This window comes from Nansenia antarctica, assembly GCF_963989245.1.
Source record: "Nansenia antarctica genome assembly, chromosome: 2".
Lineage (NCBI taxonomy): Eukaryota > Metazoa > Chordata > Actinopteri > Argentiniformes > Microstomatidae > Nansenia > Nansenia antarctica.
The window spans coordinates 20,394,827-20,417,297 of NC_137675.1; the positions used below are offsets into that span (position 1 = coordinate 20,394,827).

General features: G+C 43.8%; 2 protein-coding genes across 2 annotated transcripts; one reads left to right on the forward strand and one right to left on the reverse strand.

Moving 5' to 3' along the window:
• Positions 1-267: 267 nt before the first annotated feature.
• On the forward strand, positions 268-5,088 carry LOC308149934 (radial spoke head protein 6 homolog A-like; the record flags this gene model as incomplete). The annotated part of the gene is made up of 8 exons (XM_080522812.1): positions 268-341; positions 1,879-1,921; positions 2,015-2,158; positions 2,616-2,918; positions 3,086-3,535; positions 3,949-4,093; positions 4,756-4,864; positions 4,989-5,088. The coding sequence occupies 8 exons, from the start codon at positions 268-270 to the stop codon at positions 5,086-5,088; spliced, it is 1,368 nt and encodes a 455-aa protein (XP_080378938.1).
• A 652-nt stretch (positions 5,089-5,740) lies between these two features.
• LOC308149935 (beta-2-glycoprotein 1-like) lies at positions 5,741-21,891 on the reverse strand (the record flags this gene model as incomplete). Its single annotated transcript, XM_080522813.1, has 14 exons — positions 21,696-21,891; positions 17,831-18,007; positions 17,416-17,512; positions 17,099-17,175; positions 16,158-16,346; positions 15,665-15,844; positions 14,570-14,767; positions 9,163-9,249; positions 8,619-8,733; positions 8,306-8,382; positions 7,878-8,066; positions 7,432-7,611; positions 6,710-6,907; positions 5,741-5,826 (listed from the first exon to the last, which is right to left on the reverse strand). The coding sequence occupies exons 1-14, from the start codon at positions 21,763-21,765 to the stop codon at positions 5,741-5,743; spliced, it is 1,920 nt and encodes a 639-aa protein (XP_080378939.1). The 5' UTR covers positions 21,766-21,891.
• Between the last annotated feature and the right edge of the window lie 580 nt (positions 21,892-22,471).

A 22,471-nucleotide genomic window follows, 5' to 3' on the forward strand; every position in this document is an offset into this window, starting at 1 on the left:
ATCACTGTTTTCCACTCTCACACCATGCTTCTTCTTCACAACCCAGGTTGAGCCACCCATTGCAACCCCTGTAGTAGAACCAGAGCCCGCTAGTCAGGAGGGAACAGGAGAGACGGTTTCACAGGTAAATCAACTCTACTTTTATTGGTGTTCCTGTGGTTGTTGTCATGCAGAATTTCTCAAAAGGGTGAAGTATTGAATAGATGAAACAAAATCACTTGTGTTTCTAGCAGGTGGAATTGCCAGATGTCAACGACCAATTAAAAGATGTCCCAGAAGCCAGCAGCACAGAAGCCCAGGCCGGCCCGGGAGAGGCAGAGTGACGCCTCACCAGAGGACATGTAGAGTAGCTGTGCAATGCAGCAATGCAGCTAGTTAATTGGGGTCAGGGTGAACAGGTGCAAGTCTAGCCCTCTTAAAAACACACCTCCAGAAAATAGACTTGCCTGTTCTTTTTCATCCAGAAATGCTTTGTCCTTGTTTGGTCATTAGTTTGGTCCTTAGTTTTTGATTTGTTAATATTGCAAAAATACAATGTAGACTTGTATTTGGGGGAGGGTGGGGGGGCGGTTACATTAGGGCTAATGCAACTAGTTTTTGTTTCAAAATCGTCATTGATTTTTTTGTTGTTGTCATGAGTACAGAATAAAATGTTTGTACCTGTTTCTGTCTCTTTTGGTTTTTCAAGTGCACTTTAAAAACGTGTGAAGATTAATATAAATAATTCTGTGACCTATATAGTGTACTGTGTAGCCTACTGTAGTAGCTGGATTCAATAATGATAATTCTTTCATTAATTGGACAATGAAAAATGTACAAGCTTGTGTGATTTTCCAAGTGGGTCAGAATGCACCATTTATGATCCCCGAGTTTTCCACTTCAAATAACAGTTGGAGGGCTCAACAGAGCCGTTCAAATGGATATGATTTTTTTAGCTTGTCCTTTTGAAGTGTACTGATAGGGGGATTCAATCATAGTTCGTAAATTCGCTCTGGAATCTGATCAGCACTCATGGAATGCCTCTGTCAAATCAAATGACTTGGTCGCTTTATGACGTTGAACCCAGTGTGCGCTCCGGCGCTCTCAGAGCGAATTTACGAACGCAGCCATTGACTGGACGGCGGTTTGATGCAGTAACACCAGCATAGCAACGGTTTTGTTTACCATAGCAACATGCTTCGTTATTTCTCTGGAAAGGAACTTGGTTACCGATAGCTAGTTTTACAAGCTAACGGTTGAGATATATGTAATTTTTGGCTAAAGTTTTGGCCATTGATGGTGTGCTAAATGTTATATGAACATTGAAGTAGAAGGTTTTATGACATAAACAGTTGTAGTTGTCCAGAGCTCAGAGAGATGGAGGGTCAGGAGGCAGCGAGCCAGCGGGACCAGGCTTTTATGATGAAGAATAGACAAGAGTGAGACAGATGTTGCCAAGAAAATGAATGTTTGAAAACATATTGGTATTTGTATCAGCAAATTGTCAAGGCTTCAAGGCTTATACCCTCAACCTGTAAGGATTTGATCCTGGTTTTAACCTCAAATGGGATATGTTCCTACTTTGAGTATAAGAGAAGAGAAGTTGGTATAGTGGAGGGTAGCGTATGATATAAGTTTATATACAGTATATATACGTTTTACAGTTTATAACACTGACTTGGTCCTCCAAAGCACTTTCATGATGACTAATTACGGTTGATGTCGACCATGAATATTAATGTTATATTACTCTTTTACAATTAAGCTCAGAAAGCAAGTGCCCACAGTGATGACATGGTCCATTCCCTTCCCTTAGCAGTGTTCATAGTAGCTGAGACTAGTGTGGTAAAACCATGACAGTATCACTGACACATCACTGTATCCTCAAACCCTTCCTAGTTATGACCACCTCGCACGGCTGCTGACCAAGGTGATGGACGAGGTAGAGGACCTGAGTCGGGAGGTGCTGCAGGACCAGCAGAACACCCTGAGAGACCTGCCCATCACCCCCGCTGCACAACTGGCAGAGCAGCAGCGGCTGCTGACCGAGGTGGTGGACGTGATAGAGGACCTGAGTCGGGAGGCCTTGCTGCAGGACCAGCAGAACACCCTGAGAGACCTGCCTATCACCCCCGCTGCACAACTCCTGGCAGGAGGTGGTGATGAAGGCGACCAAGAGGAGGAACTGGTAGGACGAGATAATAATAATAACTTTTATTTGTATAGCACTTTTCCTGCAAACGTTGACGAGATAAGTCCTTTCACATTCATGGTAAATGGACTGCACTTATATAGCACCTTTTTCGCTGCTCCAAAGCGCTTTACAGCGGCTGGGAGCATTCACCCATTCACACACACTTTCACACACCAATGGCGGCAAGCTACCATGCAAGGCGCCGGCCCGCTCACTGGGAGCAATTTTGGGGTTCAGTGTCTTGCCCAAGGACACTTCGACATGTGGCCAGCCGGGGCTCGAACCGCCGATCTGCCAACCTTGTGATCATTAGACGGCGACTCAATAATGTCGTGTGAAAAGCTGTAGATAGTCAGGAAGCTCATCTGAGATAACCTTTAGGTACAAAGTAGTGACTTCGATGGATCAATCATTTCTGTGATTGTCTCTTGTCTCCCATTAGATTGAAACGCCCCTCCCTAACGTAGATGAGCTTGGCTTTTTCCTGGAGCAGGCTGGGGTGGGCCTGGGCAAAGAGGAGATGCAGAGGGTCTTTCTGGCGCTCAAACATCTGGTGGACTCCCAACCCCTGCAGCGTTGCCGGCTCTGGGGCGAGATCCTGGGGACGGAGGGCAACTATCTGGTCGCTGAGGGGGAGTACAGGGAGGGGGAGGAGGAGGAGGAGGCGGAGGAGGGGAACGAGGAAACAGCAGAAGACGAGGAAAGAGAAGCGGAGAATCGGGATGACGAGGAGGAGGCGGAGGTGGTGAGTTACAAACACATCTGGATTATGTTCCAATGGAAACGGTGATTATTAAATGTTACTGATTTGATCATTTATTTTGAGTAATATTCAGAATAACTGAGACTTATGCGAAACGCTTACTTTTTATATTCTATGAAACGGTGATCTGTTCTGTTTCGTCTTTTTAGATTGACCCTCTCCCACGGTCTACGTACAAGCCTCCCCCCGTAGTGCCGAAGGAGGACAACCGCACAGGTGTGAACAAGTTCACCTACTTCGTGTGCAGTGAGGAGGGCCTGCCCTGGGTGAGGCTGCCTGCCGTCACTCCTGCACAGATCACAGCCGCACGCCAGATCCGCAAGTTCTTCACAGGGAGTCTGGACGCACCCATCATCAGCTACCCCCCCTTCCCGGGCAATGAGGCCAACTATTTGCGAGCCCAGATTGCTCGCATCTCTGCCGGCACGCAAGTCAGTCCCCTAGGATACTACCAGTTTGGGGAGGAGGAAGGTGAAGAGGAAGAGGAGGGAGCTAAAGACAGCATTGAGGAGAACCCGGACTTCGAGGGCATTCCTCTCCTGGAGATGGCAGACTCTCTCTCCACCTGGGTGCATCATGTCAAGCACATCCTGCAGCAGGTACGTTACCACAGTTACCACACCCTGGCTGCTCACATCAGGACTACTGGAAGGAATACAGTATCTCGGATTTGTGTGTGTCTGTCTCTGTGTGTGTGTGTGTGTGTGTGTGTGTGTGTGTGTGTGTGTGTGTGTGTGTGTGCGTGTGTTATTTTCCCATCGTAAGGAATACACTATCTCGGATTTGAGGTGTGTGTGTCTCTGTGTGTGTGTGTGTGTGTGTGTGTGTGTCTGTGTCTGTGTCTGTGTCTGTGTCTGTGTCTGTGTCTGTCTGTCTGTGTGTGTGTGTGTGTGTGTGTGTGTCTGTGTCTGTGTCTGTGTCTGTGTCTGTCTGTCTGTGTGTGTGTGTGTGTGTGTGTGTGTGTGTGTGTGTGTGTGTGTGTTATTGTGTGATAACAGCATGGCTCTTCCAGGGTCGCTGTGTCTGGGTGAACCTGGCGGAGAAGCCTGAGGACGACTTTGACGAGGGAGCAGAGGAGGAGGAGAAGGAGGAGGAGCCTGACGAACCTGAGCCAGAGGTGGGCCCGCCCCTCCTCACCTCCCTGGCCGAGGACGCAGGTCAGCCTCAGTCTGCGTTCAGCAACAACCAGCATGTCTCACTCTAACAACCAGCATGTCTCACTCTAACAACCAGCATGTCTCACTCTAACAACCAGCATGTCTCACTCTAACAACCAGCATGTCTCACTCTAACAACCAGCATGTTTCACTCTAACAACCAGCATGTCTCACTCTAACAGCCAGCATGTTTCACTATAACAACCAGCATGTCTCACTCTAACAACCAGCATGTTTCACTCTAACAACCAGCATGTCTCACTCTAACAACCAGCATGTCTCACTCTAACAACCAGCATGTCTCACTCTAACAACCAGCATGTCTCACTCTAACAACCAGCATGTTTCACTCTAACAACCAGCATGTCTCACTCTAACAACCAGCATGTCTCACTCTAACAACCAGCATGTCTCACTCTAACAACCAGCATGTTTCACTCTAACAACCAGCATGTTTCACTCTAACAACCAGCATGTCTCACTCTGCTGCTGGTGGATCTGACACACTTTACTGAGACAGCAGGGAGGGGAGAGGGCCACAGATAAGGGAGGAGAGTAACCGGGTGGATTTGACCCTAGAGAGAATGCCAAAGCTCCAAACTCTGGCTCCTTCCTGTGTGTCAAACTCACTTGGTCTTCCTGCTGCTCTGTCTGCGTTGCAGAGATCTCTGGCACCCCTCCCTGGAGCTCCAAGATCCTGATCTCTCAGTGTACCATCGTTGTGCTGCACTCCAACCTCTGGCCAGGGGCGTGCGCTTACACCACTGGGAAGTAAGACGCCTTCATATCTTGATTTCCAGAATTGTACACTAGATATAACAATGTGACTTTTATTATCGTTGTCTAGGTTTAGATGGGCAATATTGCAGTTGTTATCTGTTATTTCGTCCTGTAGGAAGTTTGAGAACATCTACATTGGCAGGGGCATGAAGTTTGGCCAGGAGGAGACGGAGGGCCTGGACGGAGACGAAGAGGAGGAGGACGACGAGGATTGAGGAGGAAGATTTGTGGAAGGGTTAAAAAAAAAGTTCAGTTCAAATAATAGAAGATATTTGCTATGTTCACTACAGCCTTAATTTGTTAAGAAATACACAATTAAAACTAGTCACAATGACCTCTCTCTCCCCTTTTATTCAATGCATGAACATTATTGCCCTCCTCAAACAAAAAAACCTTTACGGTCAAGTTTGTTGTAAAGTAACTTTCAACAATCATTCTCCGTCATAGGCGTTGCAGACAGTCGTATCTTAACATACTGAAGGGGCATTGAGCTGGCAGTCCACTGCCAGTAATGAATGAATGAATGAATGGTCTTTATTGTCATTGATATAGTACAGGTACCAAACAACGAAATTTGGGAGGGGGGGCTCCCCTGGTGCTAGGAAAGAAAAAACAAGAAAAATAAACAAGAAGGGAAAGGAGCTGGTTTACATAAATAAAGGCTATGTACACTATCCACTATACTATACTATACAAATAAAACACTGTGCTGTACTCTATGCTATGCTATACCTATTCTAACATTTCCTATCTCTGAACCTTATGTACCCTAGGGTTGTCATATTGCACATAGTGTTATTGCACAGTCATTTAAAGTGTCACAGTTTGCAGTCTCTCAGTGTGCCTGGAATGCCAGAACGAGTTGTTTTATGCTGCTGACTTGTCTCTGGTTGCTACAGTACCCATCCCATTACTGAGAGCCTTGAGTGGGAAAATGACAGGTATACATATTTCTGTAACCGAAAATAACAGCAAAAACACGAGGAAAGGTCACACTTTAATTATTTTTTATTAAAGGCATTAGTAGGTTCCTGCGACGAATAATTGATACATAACATACCAAGAATCTGAATGTTTTACTATATGTATGCAGCTGGACCCTTCTCGATATGGCTGTCATTAGGTCTACCTTCTTCTTGGAAAATCTGTTTTCCATTTCTGAAATGGCCCTATCAAGGATATTGAGCAGGGATCTTTTTTCATAGACTGACACCGGGTGATGGTGGGATCATCAGAATCTGTATGACCCACAGTTGAGAGCACAACACTTTCACCAAGGTGTTTACTCAATGTGCCTGTGCGTGTGCATGGGTCTGGGCATGTGCGCGTGAGTGCATGTGTGTATGCGTACATGGACTCACGCAAGGACGCACAAACGTCCAGTGTAGTATATAGAAATGTAGAATACCAGTACAGATATGCAACACTGACACCTTGTGACATATTTGAAAACACCATGCATCATGGTCTATTCATTTTTTCAATTTGAATCTTCCAATGCGTTTTCTAATCTCGAATGGTTGTTTTTTAATAGAAACATCCTGAGTGAATGATAGGACAGACAGTTTTATTCATGTTCAGTTCACAGACAGATGAACAGTTGTTTGTATTCTCCTCATTTCACTGTATCAGGCGTCTCTGTGCTTCAACAAGCGGGCATTTCTGAAGGGAGGGCACCTGAATACCAGTCAAAATGAACCCATCCAGGTTCTAGGAGAGAAATCACATACACACACAGACACACAGACACAGACAGACACACACACACACATATGGTTACGATTAGGCAAAATTGGGAGAAACCCTGGAATACTGGACCCCTGGAATAAATCTCACCATCAAAGCATGCTGGGATGTTGAGTTTTCCATCGATGCACTGCGTTGACACAGGATAGCCACACTCTCTGACCTTGTCCTTGCAGTAGAAAGATATCATTTCTAAATGATTTATTTGTTTGGGTTCCAGGTCTTTAACCGAGACTTTCCTTCCAATGTAGAGAACCGTTCCTCTCTTAACGTCAATGGGACAATGGGCTGTAAACCAAAGAGGAAGACAATCTTGGAAAAGGGGTCCAAAACAGTTTTTGTTGTCTGTTGACGAGAAGTGACACCATCTGCGAAACGCCTGCCTAAATCTTTATATATTTTCATAAAATAGAATATTGCAGCAATGTTATCCATACATGAGTATGGTCTGCTGTGTAGACCTTTAAGTAAGCATGACATTGATATTTTCGCAGACATCGTTGAGATACCAGTTTATATAAAATGTATCAGAAATGTCTCTAAAATAATAAAGCAGCCAGGCAAAGAAATACTCTACATGGCTTTGAAACCAATGATATTTTTTACATTATTCTATGTTAAAAAACGTTCTTGACACCAAGTACAGTAGAACCCTCACTGTGGCACTGAACAGGGTTCTGCTACAGGGACCAGACTGTGAACTGACCGGTAGATCAGAACTAGCTCAGCTATCCAAATAAGTTCAATTAAACAATAAAACAATTCTTATGCACTACCTCTTAACAAGTGTTACTCAGGATCCATGATCTTACCCTTGCAGACTGGCTTCAGTGACCATTCCCCGGTCTCCTGACACTCAGTCTCGACAGGCCCAACCAGAGAAAAGTTTGGGTTGCAGCTGTATCTGACTTTCTCCTTGTAGCTGTGCTTTCTGTTTGCCCTGGTGGTCATGTAACCGTTCCATATGCCCCTCGGAGGAGGGCAGGTCACAACTGTAGAGGCAGAGGTATTTTAGTGTATTTCAAGTAAGTGTAGAAACACACAAACATATTGTAATCATATTAATGACTCCTGCAATCTATTTTCAGTACACTTAAGTATACTTTTTCTTGGGTACGCTAGTTGCAGTACTTCCAGTACTAGAAATATTACTTTTAATATAGCCACTTTTTGGCCCACGGAAATTAGAGCCCTTAAGGAGTGCAATGACTTTGTATTCTTTGATAGATAAAAGGCATGACTAATTATTTACACTTACTTTTACATTCAGGTGCTTCAGTCCAGTTGCCGTGAGCGGTGCATGACCCTCTCACATTGCCAAACAGGACGAACGGTGGCAGACAGTCGTACGTCCCACCAAAGCCATACTCGAAGATTTCATCTTTCAACGTATTGTCGTAGACCATTGTTCCATATTTGGGGATGGGAGCTGGACCACAGGTAACCGCTGGTAGAAGAGAGAGAATTTACAACTAAGATAGATTGGCAGAGCATAATGGACTTTTGTCAATAGAACCACATTATGAAAGTCTGACTAAATCATATCGCATACAGACACATGTAGGTCTACTGTGCTCATAGGAATGTCCAAAAGTAGCCTATGTATCCATAGTCTAAAAATCTTGTATAAGCAATATCCATGTATATATGAATAATATTCATAGGTTATGTGGATGTAGTACCTACGTTTGCATTCAGGTGTCGGTTCACTCCAGGTCCCATCGGTTAGGCACTCACTGCTATTGGCCCCATGCAGAATATACCTGTGGACCACCACACTCAGCTGTTACAGGTTATTACTGGTCCATGCCAATATCTTGTCATATATGAGACGGCTTCATACACATGCAGCCCTCTGTCATGCAGCTATATTTCCATCCAACCATCCATTGTACATACAGCATCCAATCATCACAGCTTCTTCAACTGAGTAAAACATGGGATAGAATTTCAAAACACAGACAACGTTAGGCTGTCCAATTATGTGACTTGATCATACCCTTCTTCGCAGGTGTAGTTGACTATACTCTGGTACACATAGTCCATTTTCTCCATATTTAGATGAGGTGGTATTTGGGGGTGGGGCACACCCTTGCTGTAAGAGGAAGAGGTATCTGTCAGTAGCATCATCACTCAGAAGACACTCCCGTATTCATAGGACCACATTGTAAATACGTGTTGTATAATGCTTTCCTTTATAAAGCTCTGTCATGTTTTAACTGAATCACTTTTTATTGACAAATGCTGATAATATGTTGTTGTGTAACATGAAGAAAAATTCCAAACAACTACTTGTTGACTTTCGTCAATAACGTTTTATCTCTACGTTGGCTATCTTGGCTTGGTCTCGCTTTGGAAAAGACCTATTTTCAGACCTCAATGGGACTTCCTGGTAAAATAAAGGAAAACGAAATAAATTAAACATGTAAACAAAAATTGTGATGGAGACCCACTTATGCACTCAAGTCTAATCCTGGTCCACTTTCCAGTAGAATCGCAGACGATAGTGTTATCGCCTGATTTTGCTTGGTATCCTGGTTTACACGAGAGCCTCACTTTGTCTCCGGGGGCAGACACCCTCTGAAATCCGTCCGACACCATGTTGTCTCTCAGGGAGGGTCGGTCGCATGCTGGGGGGGCGGGAGACGAAAGGTACGAGGGGGAAGACGAAGGGTCAATGTACAAAGTACATAAAGACACAAGGATAGTTTCCCTGAGACAAATTAAACCTCCCCCTGGATTAGAAAGCACTAGTATCAAGCCACAACAAACTGAGACGGAAAAAGAACACATCCAACCACATGTAGTCAGGTGTTCTGTTAACACCCTCTCTGTATAACATTTATATTGAGTTACAAAAAACTAAAACATAGTCAGCAATACGGGAATAAGATAAACAAACATCACAGAAAAAAACACAATGGCTTTTTGATTCGCATAGACTGATAGTGTAGTCAATTGACATCTACAGTTACTGTCACCTACCTTTGGACATCACCATAGTCGTACACAGAGCAAGGTGACAGAACAGCAGGAGGGTCAGATTAGAGGCCATCTTCTGTAAGGTCCGAGTCTGTTCCTCCTTTACGTGTCTGGGTCAAAAATCCCCCTGATTACAGCAGGTCTTCTCTCCAGTGTTTACGGGGTACAAATGTGAGCCTGTGTGACGTTTCTCTCTCTTGTTTGTTTTTCTCATTGATTGATTGATTGAAAACTTTATTAGAAGATTTGCAGAAGTAGGTACATGAAAGTACATATTACATACAAGGTCAACTAACAGGATAAAAACCCAAGAAAGCCACTGGCTTATTTCAATTGGGGTCCTTGATTCTCAATTCATCGTTACATGTAAGACAGACAAAAAAGCTAGTACTATCTACAAGATAATACAGACAAATAACTATTACTATCTACAAGATAAACACACATCCATCATGGGAAGAACAATACAACAAAACATAAGGTATGTACAGCGGGTAGGACAGGTGGGGACATACACCACAGGTGGGGGCGGGGGACAAAACACAAAGTATGTACAGTGGGTAGTTCGGGTCTTTTAATCTGATTTTTGATTTAGAGGGTCCAGTTACGGATTGCAGCCTCCTGTAAATGTTTTTTGAGAGTGGTTTTGAAGGTGGGCAGTGTTTTGCACTCCTTTAAGATTATAGGAAGGGCGTTCCACATTTTTACTGCATAGTTTGCAAACGAGTTTAACCCCTTGTTTGTGGTGCAACGCGGTTGAACGTGGTTCGTGGAGCTTCCTCTGGTGTTGTATGTGTGGACGTTGTTCACTTTTTGGAAGTATGTTGACAGGTACTTGGGTGTCTTTGTGGTGTAGCGTATCTTGAAGACCAGGCCCAGTGCAAGCTGCTGCACTCTGTCAACTACTCGTAGCCAATCAAGGCTCAAAAAATGAGCAGCGGTTAGATGTGTCCTAGGGTTGAGACCTAGCAGAAGCCTAACCAGTTTATTTTGGGCTGTCTGGAGTCTTGTTTTATGGGCCTTTGTGGTTCTATAGTACCATGATGTTACGGCATAGTCGAAGTGACATTGAATGAGAGCTCCTGATAGGGTCCTCAGTGTGTTTTTACTGACAAGTGAGGATATCCTGTACAAGAATCTAGTTCTATGGTTAACTTTTTTGATTACTTTTGCTGCCATTTTATCTCCGGAAAGATTTGCCTCTAAGATGGAGCCCAGGTATGTAATATCCTCTTTTCTTGTGATATTAATGTTACCCACTTTTATTTTAAAATTTTCAGCCTTTCTGAGTTTAGATGGGGATCCGTATAGGATGGTTTCAGTTTTACCTAGGTGTATTGATAGTTTATTGTCAGCTAGCCAGATGCAGATTCTACTCAGTTCAGTGCTTAGCGCTTTTTCCACCTGCAATATGTCCCTGTCAGAGACCAGCAGAGCCGAGTCATCCGCGAACAGGAATAAATTGCAATCACATGCTGATGACATGTCATTCACATATATTAGGAACAGTAAAGGTCCCAAAATGCTTCCTTGTGGAACGCCGCAGGTCACTGGGAGGGGGGGGGACAGTGTTCCGTTCACACTAACCACCTGTTCCCTCCCCTCTAAGTAGGATTGCATCCAGCTCACCGATGTTCTATCGAACCCTATTGCTTTCAGTTTATCTAACAATATGTGGTGATCTACTGTGTCGAAGGCCTTCTGGAGGTCCAGCATGACCATGCCGCAGTACTTGCCCGAGTCCACCTCATGGTTGATGTGGTCGTTCAAATAGAGAAGGCATGTGTCAGTGGAATGGGATGTTCTGAATCCTGATTGAAATTCATACATCAGCTTTTTTTCGGTAAGGTACCTATCGACCTGTTCATAAACTATTTTTTCCATAAGTTTCGAGATGGAATTAAGAATAGAAACAGGTCGGTAGTTGCCTGGGTCTAATTTGCTTCCTTTTTTATACAGTGGGGTTACCCTTGCTATTTTAAAGTCAAGGGGGACGTGTCCCTGTTTGATGGAGAGGTTTATTATGTGGGTGATGATTGGGGTAATGGAGGCAGCTGAGTCTTTTAGAAATCTGGCTGGAATATTGTCATGGCCCGTGGCCTTTTCTGAGTGTAGAGCGCCTAGCTTTTTAAACACCTCATCGTTTGACACCATGGAGAGTTTAAAATCATCATTGCGTACACCCAGTTTATTGTAGAACTCACGGATGTGCTCTACACCATAACGCCCTGAGTGGGGTGGTAGATTGTTAACTAATTTAGTGGCTATGGTTGTAAAAAAAGTGTTTAAGCACTTAGCCACATCCAGCTTGTCTGTAAGGAGAGAATCACCAGATTTGATGCTGATGTTTGTAGACCTGGTTTTGAGTTTTTGACTGCAACCTAGTTGGCTATTAAGTAGCTTCCAAAGGTCACGTGGTTTGTTTAAGTTTTCTTCGATTTTGTTATCGAGGTATTCTTTCTTAGCAGATTTGGTCATGGTAATTACCTGATTGCATAGTTTGTTGCATTGTTTTTTAATTTTCTCAAAGTGGGTTTTGTGATCTTCGTTTAAGTGTTTCACTAATTTTGATTTGCATTTTTGAACTTCAGAGCATTTTAGGTCTCTGACTTTCATAGCATTTAGAATGTCCGAATTCATCCATGGTTCCGATCGGGTTTTAACCCTGGTGGTTCTCATGGGGGCTATACTGTCAATAATATTTAGGAATTTGGTTTTGAAACCTAGCCATGCCTCTTCAACCTGTGTGCATTTTAGTTCATCAAACCAGTCTTGATTCTCCAGTTTATGGTTTAAGGCCTCACTAGAATAGGATTTAAGGGATCTAGTAGTTATAGTTTTATGACCGCCAGCCTTGGGTTTTTGTTTTTTACGAGTGCAAAAGATCATGTAATGATCACTTAGCCCACATACAATAACCCCACTCTTGGAGATTTTGGACTCATCCGATGTTAGAATGAGATCTATGGTGGTTTGAGTAGAAATACACACCCTAGTGGGTTTGGTAATTTGTTGACGGAGACCGTGTAATTCAGAAAACCTAGTGAAGGATTTGAAAACGGATGCTTCATTTCTGAGCATGTCCGTGTTCAAATCTCCAATAAGAATCTTTTCCACACAGTCAACGTCATCCAAGCACCCCTCAAGAATATCATAGAAATCACTCTGATCGGGAGTAAACAGATCAAAGTAAACAGATACGGCTTAAGTAACTTCTCTGACCCTTTGTCCGCTTACCGTGGCACATTTGACCGTAAGTGGGTATTGAGCTGTGACCCAGCCATGATGTTGAAATAACCTCCCACCACCACTCTTCTGCTTCGGCATCTCCAACTGGTACCACAGCTGCACGGCAGTGGAGAGAAGCGATCTACAGAGAGTCGTGAGAACAGCACAGAGGATCACCGGCGCCACCCTCCCCTCTCTGGAGGAGCTGTACAAAACACGCTGTCTCAGGAGGGCCTCCAAGATCTCCAAGGACCCGACCCACCCTGGGCACGAACACTTTGTCAAGCTGCCCTCGAACAGGAGGTACAGGACCCCGGCCGCTAAGACAAACAGACTGAAGGACAGCTTCTACCACAGGGCCGTCAAGGCCCTGAACACAGAAAAGGCCTAAGTTCTGGGCCCAGGACAGTCCGGACGGATTGTATGGCAGCTAGTGCTGAGGCACAAACATGTACATTTTCAAGCCTGCAAACTGTGACACTTTAAAATAATGTGAAAAAATACTTTCTTGTGAAATATGACAACCCTAGTTGACTATCTGTGCAGTATAGTACAGTGGATTGTGTACATAGCCTCTATTGATGTAAACCAGCTCCTTACCTTCTTGTGATTTTATGCATCTATGCTTTTTCCAAAATGTGTTTCTTTTTCCTTTCCTAAACACCAGGGGAGCCACCCCTCCTAAATTTCGTTGTTTGGTACCTGTACTGTAACAATGACAAATAAAGTCTATCTATCTATCTATCTTGTTATTGCAAAAGAGGAACGGTGAACTACACAATTCTTGTGGGATAATATTGGTATTGACAGCCTTTTAAAGCAAAATGATACAATGATGTGAGGCTACGTGTTGTTGTAAATGATACAATTACAATTGTCTGCGTAATGGAGTCCATGGGAATCAGCGCATATCTACTGTAGTTTTTTTTTTTTTTTTAATCAATTATTTATTTCAAAACAGTACACATGGAAAATTCACAATTATCACACCAAAGAAAATAAGTGTCTGTCCTGACTTTTTTGGTTCTTTATCTTAACCCCCCCCCCCCCCCTCTGTAATGGTTCATTGCTAGGACAGACAGTTTTATTCATGTTCAGTTCACAGACAGATGAACAGTTGTTTGTCTTCTCCTGATGTTGCTGTATCAGTCGTCTCTGTGCTTCAACACTCGGGCATTTCTGAAGGGAGGGCACCTGAAAACAAGAGAATGTGAAACAATCCAGGTTCTAGGAGAGAAATCACATACACACGCACATGCACAGACATACACATATGCAGACACACACACACACACACACACACACACACACACACACACACACACACACACACATGGAAAGGTTAACCTCTTTATGGCACTGTCTCAAAGCACACTAACTTTGAGATTGATAGACTAACAATGACTGACATAGCCCTGTTTGAATAATTTATGGTACATATTCATTTGCATATATCTGTGTATTTTGAGAGGTATGAACTTGTTCTTCACAAACTATGCAGGGACCGGTACAAGCATACTACATACCAATTTTCATGTCAATCAGACTTGCGGTTCATAAGAAGAGGATTTTTAAGTGTTATTTTTTACACACACACACACACACACACACATACACACACACACACACACACACACACACACACACACACACACACACACAATTAAGCAACACACTTTTTAAAAGATGATTACGATTAGGCACAATCGTGAGAAACCCCTCTACTGGAATAAATCTCACCCTGAAAGCATGCTGGGATGTGGAGTTTTCCATCGAGGCACTGCGTTGACACAGGATATTCACACTCTCTGGCCTTGTCCTCGCAGTAGAAAGATATAATTTCAAAATGATTTATTTGTTTGGGTTCCAGGTCTTTAATGGAGACTTTCTTTCCATCGTAGAGCACCTTTCCTCTCTTAATGTCAAGGGTACAGTGGCCTGTGAACCAAAGAGGAAGATAATCTTGGAAAAGTGGCTCAAAACAGTTTTTGATGTCTGTTGATGATATATATAATATATTGTCTTCAAATATTGCTATGTTATCTGCACCGAAGCTGTGTATACTTTTAAGTAAGCATAATGATAATTATTTTTATGTCAGAAATGTGCAAAAAAAGAATGATGTCAGGCTTCCGAAAAAGGTATACAGGGCTTCAGAACCAGTAACATTGTTACAATATTCTATTTGAAGACAATATTAGCCTGTCTCTTTCAGTTTCATTAAAAACTTTCTTGACACCAAGTACAGTAGAACCCTCGCTGTGGTACTGAACAGGGTTCTGCTACAGGGACCGTGGGCCGCGGGCCCGGGCTGGCCCATCAGGTGGGTTTTTGATTGATTTTTTTGTTTTTGAAATGGGAAGATAGCTAAGTTATCAGAAAGCATTGCTTGCATAATGTGTTTTCCTTGTTTTATTTCATTTGTATAATCCATACCACTCTCTCCTCTGATTGGCTGACATGAAAAGAAAAGCTAGACTCCTATGTACAGCTATTTATTGTACTTGGTAAGGACATGTTATACTATATGAATTAGCATTAGTTATAATTTTTGTTCCAACCTGACCCCAGGTGAACCCATCTGGAAAATTAGGCATTCGTCTGAGTTTGAGTAGTTGACTATATTGAGCTCTGTGGAAATTAGGCCTTGAGTGTAGGCTGAGGCTATACTATAACATTGAGTATTGTAATTATATGACGCGCCGGTGCGCACAGCAGTACACTTTCATTAAGCTTTACTAACAAATATATTACTTTTTCCAGCCCATGTGAGGTTGCATTTGGTCCAATGCCCACGATCAAAACAAGTTTGACACCCCTGATCCACGGTCTTACCCCTGCAGACTGGCTTCAGTGACCATTCCCTGGTCTCCTGACACTCAGTCTCGACAGGCCCATCGAGAACAAAGTTGCGGTTGCAGCCGTATCTGACTCTCTCCTTGTAGCCGTGCTCTCTCCTTTCACTGGTGGTCATGTAACCGTTCTCTATGTCCGTCGGAGGAGGGCAAGTCACAACTGTAGAGGCAGAGGTCTAAGTTTATGTAAACAGTCTGAAGAATGCACTACACATCATGCAAACACCAGTTGCAGTACTTGAAACTCCCATTGGAAAATGTCTCATTCCATCTTTAGAAGTATTACTGTTAGACTCTGGCCAATTCCTTTTTGGCACTTTTATGAACACGTATGCAAATTAGCCCTTAAGCAGTGCAATAACTTTGTATTCCTCGATAGATAAGTGACATGGGAGACAATAAAGTGCTGAGACAACTGAGCAACAAGACTATACCATGGAATAGATAATTGATAACAAATTATTTACACTTACTTTTACATTCAGGTGTTTCAGTCCAGGTGCCATGGGCGGTGCATGACCCTCTCTCATTGCCAAACAGGACGAAGGGCGGCAGACAGTGGTACTTCCCACCGAAGCCGTAATCGACCGTGCTGCCTTTCACCTTCCTGTCGTAGACCATCTTACCATATATGGGGATGGGAGGGAGACCACAGGTAACCGCTGGCAGAAGAGAGAGATTTTTACAAGATAGATTAGCAGAGCATAATGGACTATGGACGATGGATAGCACCATACTGTGAAAATATGATAATGGTCATATTGCATATCGTAAAAACACATACTTACTGTATTATTATTAGTAGTAGTAATAGTAGTAGTAGTAGTAGTAGTAGTAGTAGTAGTAGTAGTAGTAGTAGTAGTAGTAGTAGTAGTAGTAGTAGTAGTAGTACCGGTAGTAGTAGTACCGGTAGTAGTAATAATAATAATACTTACTTATTTTCATGGTAACTAACTACAGTATACAATGAAGATTGCATATGATACATGCACATGTACTGTATTTCTCATAGGAATATGTCCAAAAGTATGCATCCATAGCCGGCTGGTGCCAATACAATGAAAAGCTATTACAAAAATAGCTAGCTCTCTCTCTTGTTCTCTTTCTAGTAACTTCTACTTCATTTTTGAAGAAATGAACTTGTATTTCTCTTTCTTAATATCTCTCTCTCTTTCCAGACGTTTGTGCAAGAAAGACCTACACTCACAGTGAGTCAGTGAACTAGCTAGTCTATGATTTGAGATGCAGTCTCCTCTTAAATTTATTTTATTTTATTTCATAAAAATTCAAGGGAGTACCTCCTCCTCTTCCTCAATGGACCAGCCTCCAGGGATCCATACGCCATATCTTGTACAAGCAATATTAATGTATATTCATGAGTAATATTCATAGATTATGTGGATGTAGTACCTACGTTTGCATTCAGGTGTCGGTTCACTCCAGGTCCCATCGGCTAGGCACTCACTGCTACTCACCCCATGCAGAATATACCTGTGGACCACCACACTCAGCTGTTACAGGTTATTACTGGTCCATGCCAATATCTTGTCATATATGAGACGGCTTCATACACATGCAGCCCTCTGTCATGCAGCTATATTTCCATCCAACCATCCATTATACATACAGCATCCAATCATCACAGCTTCTTCAACTGAGTAAAACATGGGATAGAATTTCAAAACACAGACAACGTTAGGCTGTCCAATTATGTGACTTGCTCTCTCGTACCCTTCTTTGCAGTTGTAGTTGACTATACTCTGGTACACATTGTCTGTATACTCTATATCTCCATTAGGTGGTGTTTGTAGGATGGGGCACACCCTTTCTGCGAGAGGAAGAGGTATGGGTCAGTAGCATCATCACTCAGAAGACACTCCCGTATTCATAGGACCACATTGTAAATACGTGTCGTATAATGCTTTCCTTTGTCATCATTTAAGGCTAAGCTCTGTAATTTTTTAACTGAATCACTTTTTATTGACGAATTCTGATAATATGTTGTTGTGTAACATGAAGAAACATTCCAAACAACTACTTTATTCGTCAATAAAATTCGACGTATTTTCAGACCTCAATGGGACTTCCTGGTAAAGGAATACAAAATAAATAAAACATGTAAACAAAAATGGTGATGGAGACCCACGTATGCACTCAAGTCTAATCCTGGTCCACTTTCCTGTAGAATCGCAGACGATAGTGTTATCGCCTGATTTTGCTTGGTATCCTGGTTTACACGAGAGCCTCACTTTGTCTCCGGGGGCAGACACCCTCTGAAATCCGTCCGACACCATGTTGTCTCTCAGGGAGGGTCGGTCGCATGCTGGGGGGGCGGGAGACGAAGGGTCAATGAAGGGTCAATGAAGTACATAAACACATAGGATAGGATAGTTGTCCTGACACAGACATATCTTACAAACACATTCAAAAAGGTGTCGTCAGGTGTATAAAATGAAAACTAGCTTTTTACAAAACGTAAAAAAAAATAAAAAAGGCCAGCAATACCTGGATAAGAAAAACAAACATCGATATTGTAAAAAAAATAATAAATATACGGAAGTACATGTCTCAAGTATTATCTCGGCGGTTAGTCGAGTGAAAGAAAAACAACATACAGATGATAATTCACACAATATAATACCACGAAAGCGTACAGCACTAAACAATAACATTTATTTGGGCAGCATCCTACTCAAACTCAGGCAGAAGGGCAGGGTCCGGCCAGGTTCACAGTCACAGATTGAGGAATGCTTCCTGAGCAACGACTCCAGGCGGGTGTGGCAGGGGGTTCAGCACATGACAAACTTCAGAGCCAACAGGCTCACAGCCGCGGAGGACGACCCCCTGCTGGCGAAAAAGCTGAACTCCTTCTACGCCCGGTTCGACGAGGGGCGAACGGAGGTAACCACAACACAAACACCACTCTCTCCAGCTCTCAGCAGCCTCACCCTCACAGAGCATGAAGTGAGACGCGTGCTGAAGGCGGTGGACCCCAGGAAAGCCTCAGGGCCGGATGGCGTCCTGGGACGGGTGCTGAGGGACTGCGCCGACCAGCATGCCGGGGTTTTCACCAACATCTTCAACCAGTCCCTGTCCCAGGCCACCATCCCACCCTGCCTGAAAACCTCAACTATCATCCCAGTCCCGAAGAAAAGCACGGTGAGCTGCCTAAACGACTACCGCCCGGTGGCACTCACACCAATCATCATGAAGTGCTTCGAGAAACTAGTCCGGGCCCACATAGTCACACGTCTCCCGCCCAACCTGGATCCATACCAGTTCGCCTACAGAGCCCACAGGTCCACAGAGGACGCCATCGCGACGACTCTCCACTCCACTCTATCCCACCTGGAGAGGGGAAACAGCTACGCGAGACTGCTCTTTGTGGACTTCAGCTCTGCCTTCAACACCATCCTTCCAGACAGGCTAGTGACCAAACTACTAGACCTGGGACTATCACACTCTATATGTGCATGGATCAAGGACTTCCTGTCTGACCGCCCCCAGAGGGTGCGGGTGGGCTCCCACACCTCCACAGCCCTCAGACTCAGCACTGGGTCCCCCCAGGGCTGCGTGCTAAGCCCCATCCTCTACAACCTCTACACCTACGACTTCACCCCCGTCCACCCCAGCAACTCCATCGTAAAGTTTGCAGACGACACCACCGTGGTGGGCTGCATCTCGGGGGGGGACGAGGCGGCGTACAGGGATGAGGTGGAGCAGCTGGGCAAGCTGTGCAAGGTTAACAACCTGCTGCTGAACCAGTCAAAGACCCAGGAAATCATCGTGGACTTCAGGAGGAAAAAATCTGAGGTCCAGCCCCTGCTCGTCGATGGAGGGAGCGTGGAGAGAGTCTCAACCCTCCGATTCCTGGGGGTGCACATACAGGATGACCTGTCCTGGAAGATCAACACAGCAGCCATCATCAAGAAGGCACAACAGCGGCTCTACTTCCTGAGAGTCCTCAGGAAAGACCACATCGGACAGGAGATGCTTGTGACTTCCAAACCCCGTGTTTAGGGGTGTCCAAGAGGTCCGCTAAAAGACAACTGATGTTCTAACAGGTCTATCTGTAATTTACAATGGCAATTTTGGGATGCAGGGTATTTTGGGATGCAGCTGGTTGGAAGGTATCACATTCAGGTTGATCAAACCTGGCATTCTAGATGTGTTTTTGCGGGGGTGTCCTTTTGGCAAAGTTTGACAGGATTGTACACGTTCCCCATTTTGCGCAGTCGATGTCGACGCAAACTCTAGGACCATTCTGGTAACCAAGATCACCCAACAGTAGTCTACCCTAGCCTGTTGTCTCTTGCTGTCAGAATGACGCTTCAGAGAGAGGGGTTGGGAGTAGCAGAGAGGCAGGAAAAGCAACTCGATGTGTCTGTCTATCAACAGAGGCTGTCTGAACGCATATCTGACTGCTGATACGAAACCCCCGTTCACTCTCTTAAGAGTTAGAGTTAGAGTCAGATAGATATACATAGATGTACTATGTACATACCTTTTTAGGGAGACAGTATGACATCCCCTGTCCACATGAAAGCCCGAAAGGACATGATAATGTGAGTATTATATGTTATTATATATTGTATCGACCGGAGAGAGAGTTCGCTCCCCCTCGGCACCTTTTCCTCTAATTTCATTTCTAACCCTAAGTCTCTTTCTAACAACAATATTCGTTATTTAAACACAGCTAGACAGCTACATTTCACCCCTAGTCATTTGGGGCATCCCCCTTCCTAATTAAGGGTTAGGGTTAGGGTAACCCTGTGTGTGTGTGTGTGTGTGTGCGTGTGTGTGTGTGTGTGTGTGTGTGTGCGTGTGTGTCAACTAACACCTGCGTCAACTATCGTTTTGGCCCCCCTTCCTAAACACCTGCGTGTTCTGAACAAATGGCGAGGGTTAATAAACCCACAACGCGGGGGGTAAATAAACCCCCCCCCTTCTGTAAAAGAGCCCATGTTTTATGACCCCCCCTCATAAAAAAGATCAAAGGAAATCGAGATCAAAGAAAAGTGCCGAGTATATCTACTTAGTGGATAGTGTACATAGCCTTTATTTATGTAAACCAGCTCTTTTCCCTTCTTGTTTTTAGTTTTTTTTTCCTAGCACCAGGGGAGCCCCCTCTCCCAAATTTCGTTGTTTGGTACCTGTACTATATCAATGACAATAAAGACCATTCATTCATTCATTCATTCATTCACAGACTGTCAGTGCATACAGGTACATAATTCAGCATGGTTAGGCTATATATAGCTGTTTCTTTTTCTATTCTACTATTCTATTCTACTTCTGCTGTCTGCGTCTCCCTGGGTATTCCTAGACCAGATGGCAAACAGTAAAGAAATGCCACAAACCAGGACTTAAGAAACGAGATGTCCAACAAAGGATGTGACAAACCCTGGCCAATTTTGCGCAACAAGTACACTCTGATGCAGCGGAGACAGGGTTGCCAGATAGGCTGTTTTTTGGTGGATTTAGAAGTTTTTAGATTGGTTAGGTTGGAAATTCTCAATCCCATCTGGCAACCCTTAACGGAGAGTCTACAGATTGTATGTTTACAGATATCGCACTGCTGTGCACACCACACTTTGTTAAAAGAAATAAAGCTTGTACTTTTCTACTTATAATACATTCTACTGATGTAGTCTACCATTTGGTTTTAGTCATAGGCTATTGCTCTCACTTGTTTGTACCTTTTGCTAAGTCAAGCATTTAGAATGTAGAGTGCATATTGCGAAATTTCACAACGTCAATAACGCATCGGACTCTAAAAAACACACGTTTTTTAAACCTCCGTTGCGAAAGGGCCCCGGCCGCCACCTTGCGGGGGGGCCTCGGGATTTTGCGGTACGCCACTGGCTGTAGTACTCTGGTACTCTGGTGCAGGGAATTTCTGGTTTGGACCCGGAAATTGCTAAACGTCACGTTTGACGACAGACTTAACAACCGAATAGACGCCACTGTAGTCGTACACAGAGCAAGCTGACAGAACAACTATCACCTACCTTTAGACGTCACCGTAGTCGTACACAGAGCAAGCTGACAGAACATCAGCAGAACCAGATTAGAGGCCATCTTCTGCAGTCAAAGAGCACGTCTATTCCTCCTTTAAGTTTCTGATTAAAGATGTTGTTGTTTACTGGGTAAGAAATACTTCTCTCCAGTGTTAACTGGGTAAAAGAATATATTCTGTGCTGATCAGCTTCTCGCCAATGTTTGTGTTTCTCAAAGTAAACAGATAAGAGAGGAGTGAAGTAACTCCGCTTGAGGATAGGTCCCTCTGTCCATGTACTGTTACTAAGGTAACACACATGAGGTAACACACATGACCTTTTGACCATAAATAGATATTTGTCAGAACTGGAACCCAGATATGGTGATGAAATAACAGAAACACCACCACTACTGCTCATTTTTGCTATTGATTCATGGTTATTTTATCACAGTGGCGAGGTAACCTTTTGCACTGGTCATGCTACCTCCATTTTGAATATTCGTTGGCATGACCTAACTCTCACTGACACTCTCACGGACAAGCTTTCTGACAGCGTCATCTCCGTATCACATGCCTACAACATCAACCAGCTGTTTTCAGTAGCATGTATGCTGTCAAATTATAAGAACAAGGCATTCATATTTTTTTTTGATAGAACACATGGATTAGGGCTTCACTACCGGTGGCCCTAGTGACCAGGAACAGCACCCTCCTCCCAGATTAGTGTAGGCCTACAGTAAATAGAACACAAATAGTTTGGATCAATAGTTTGGATCAATTCATGAT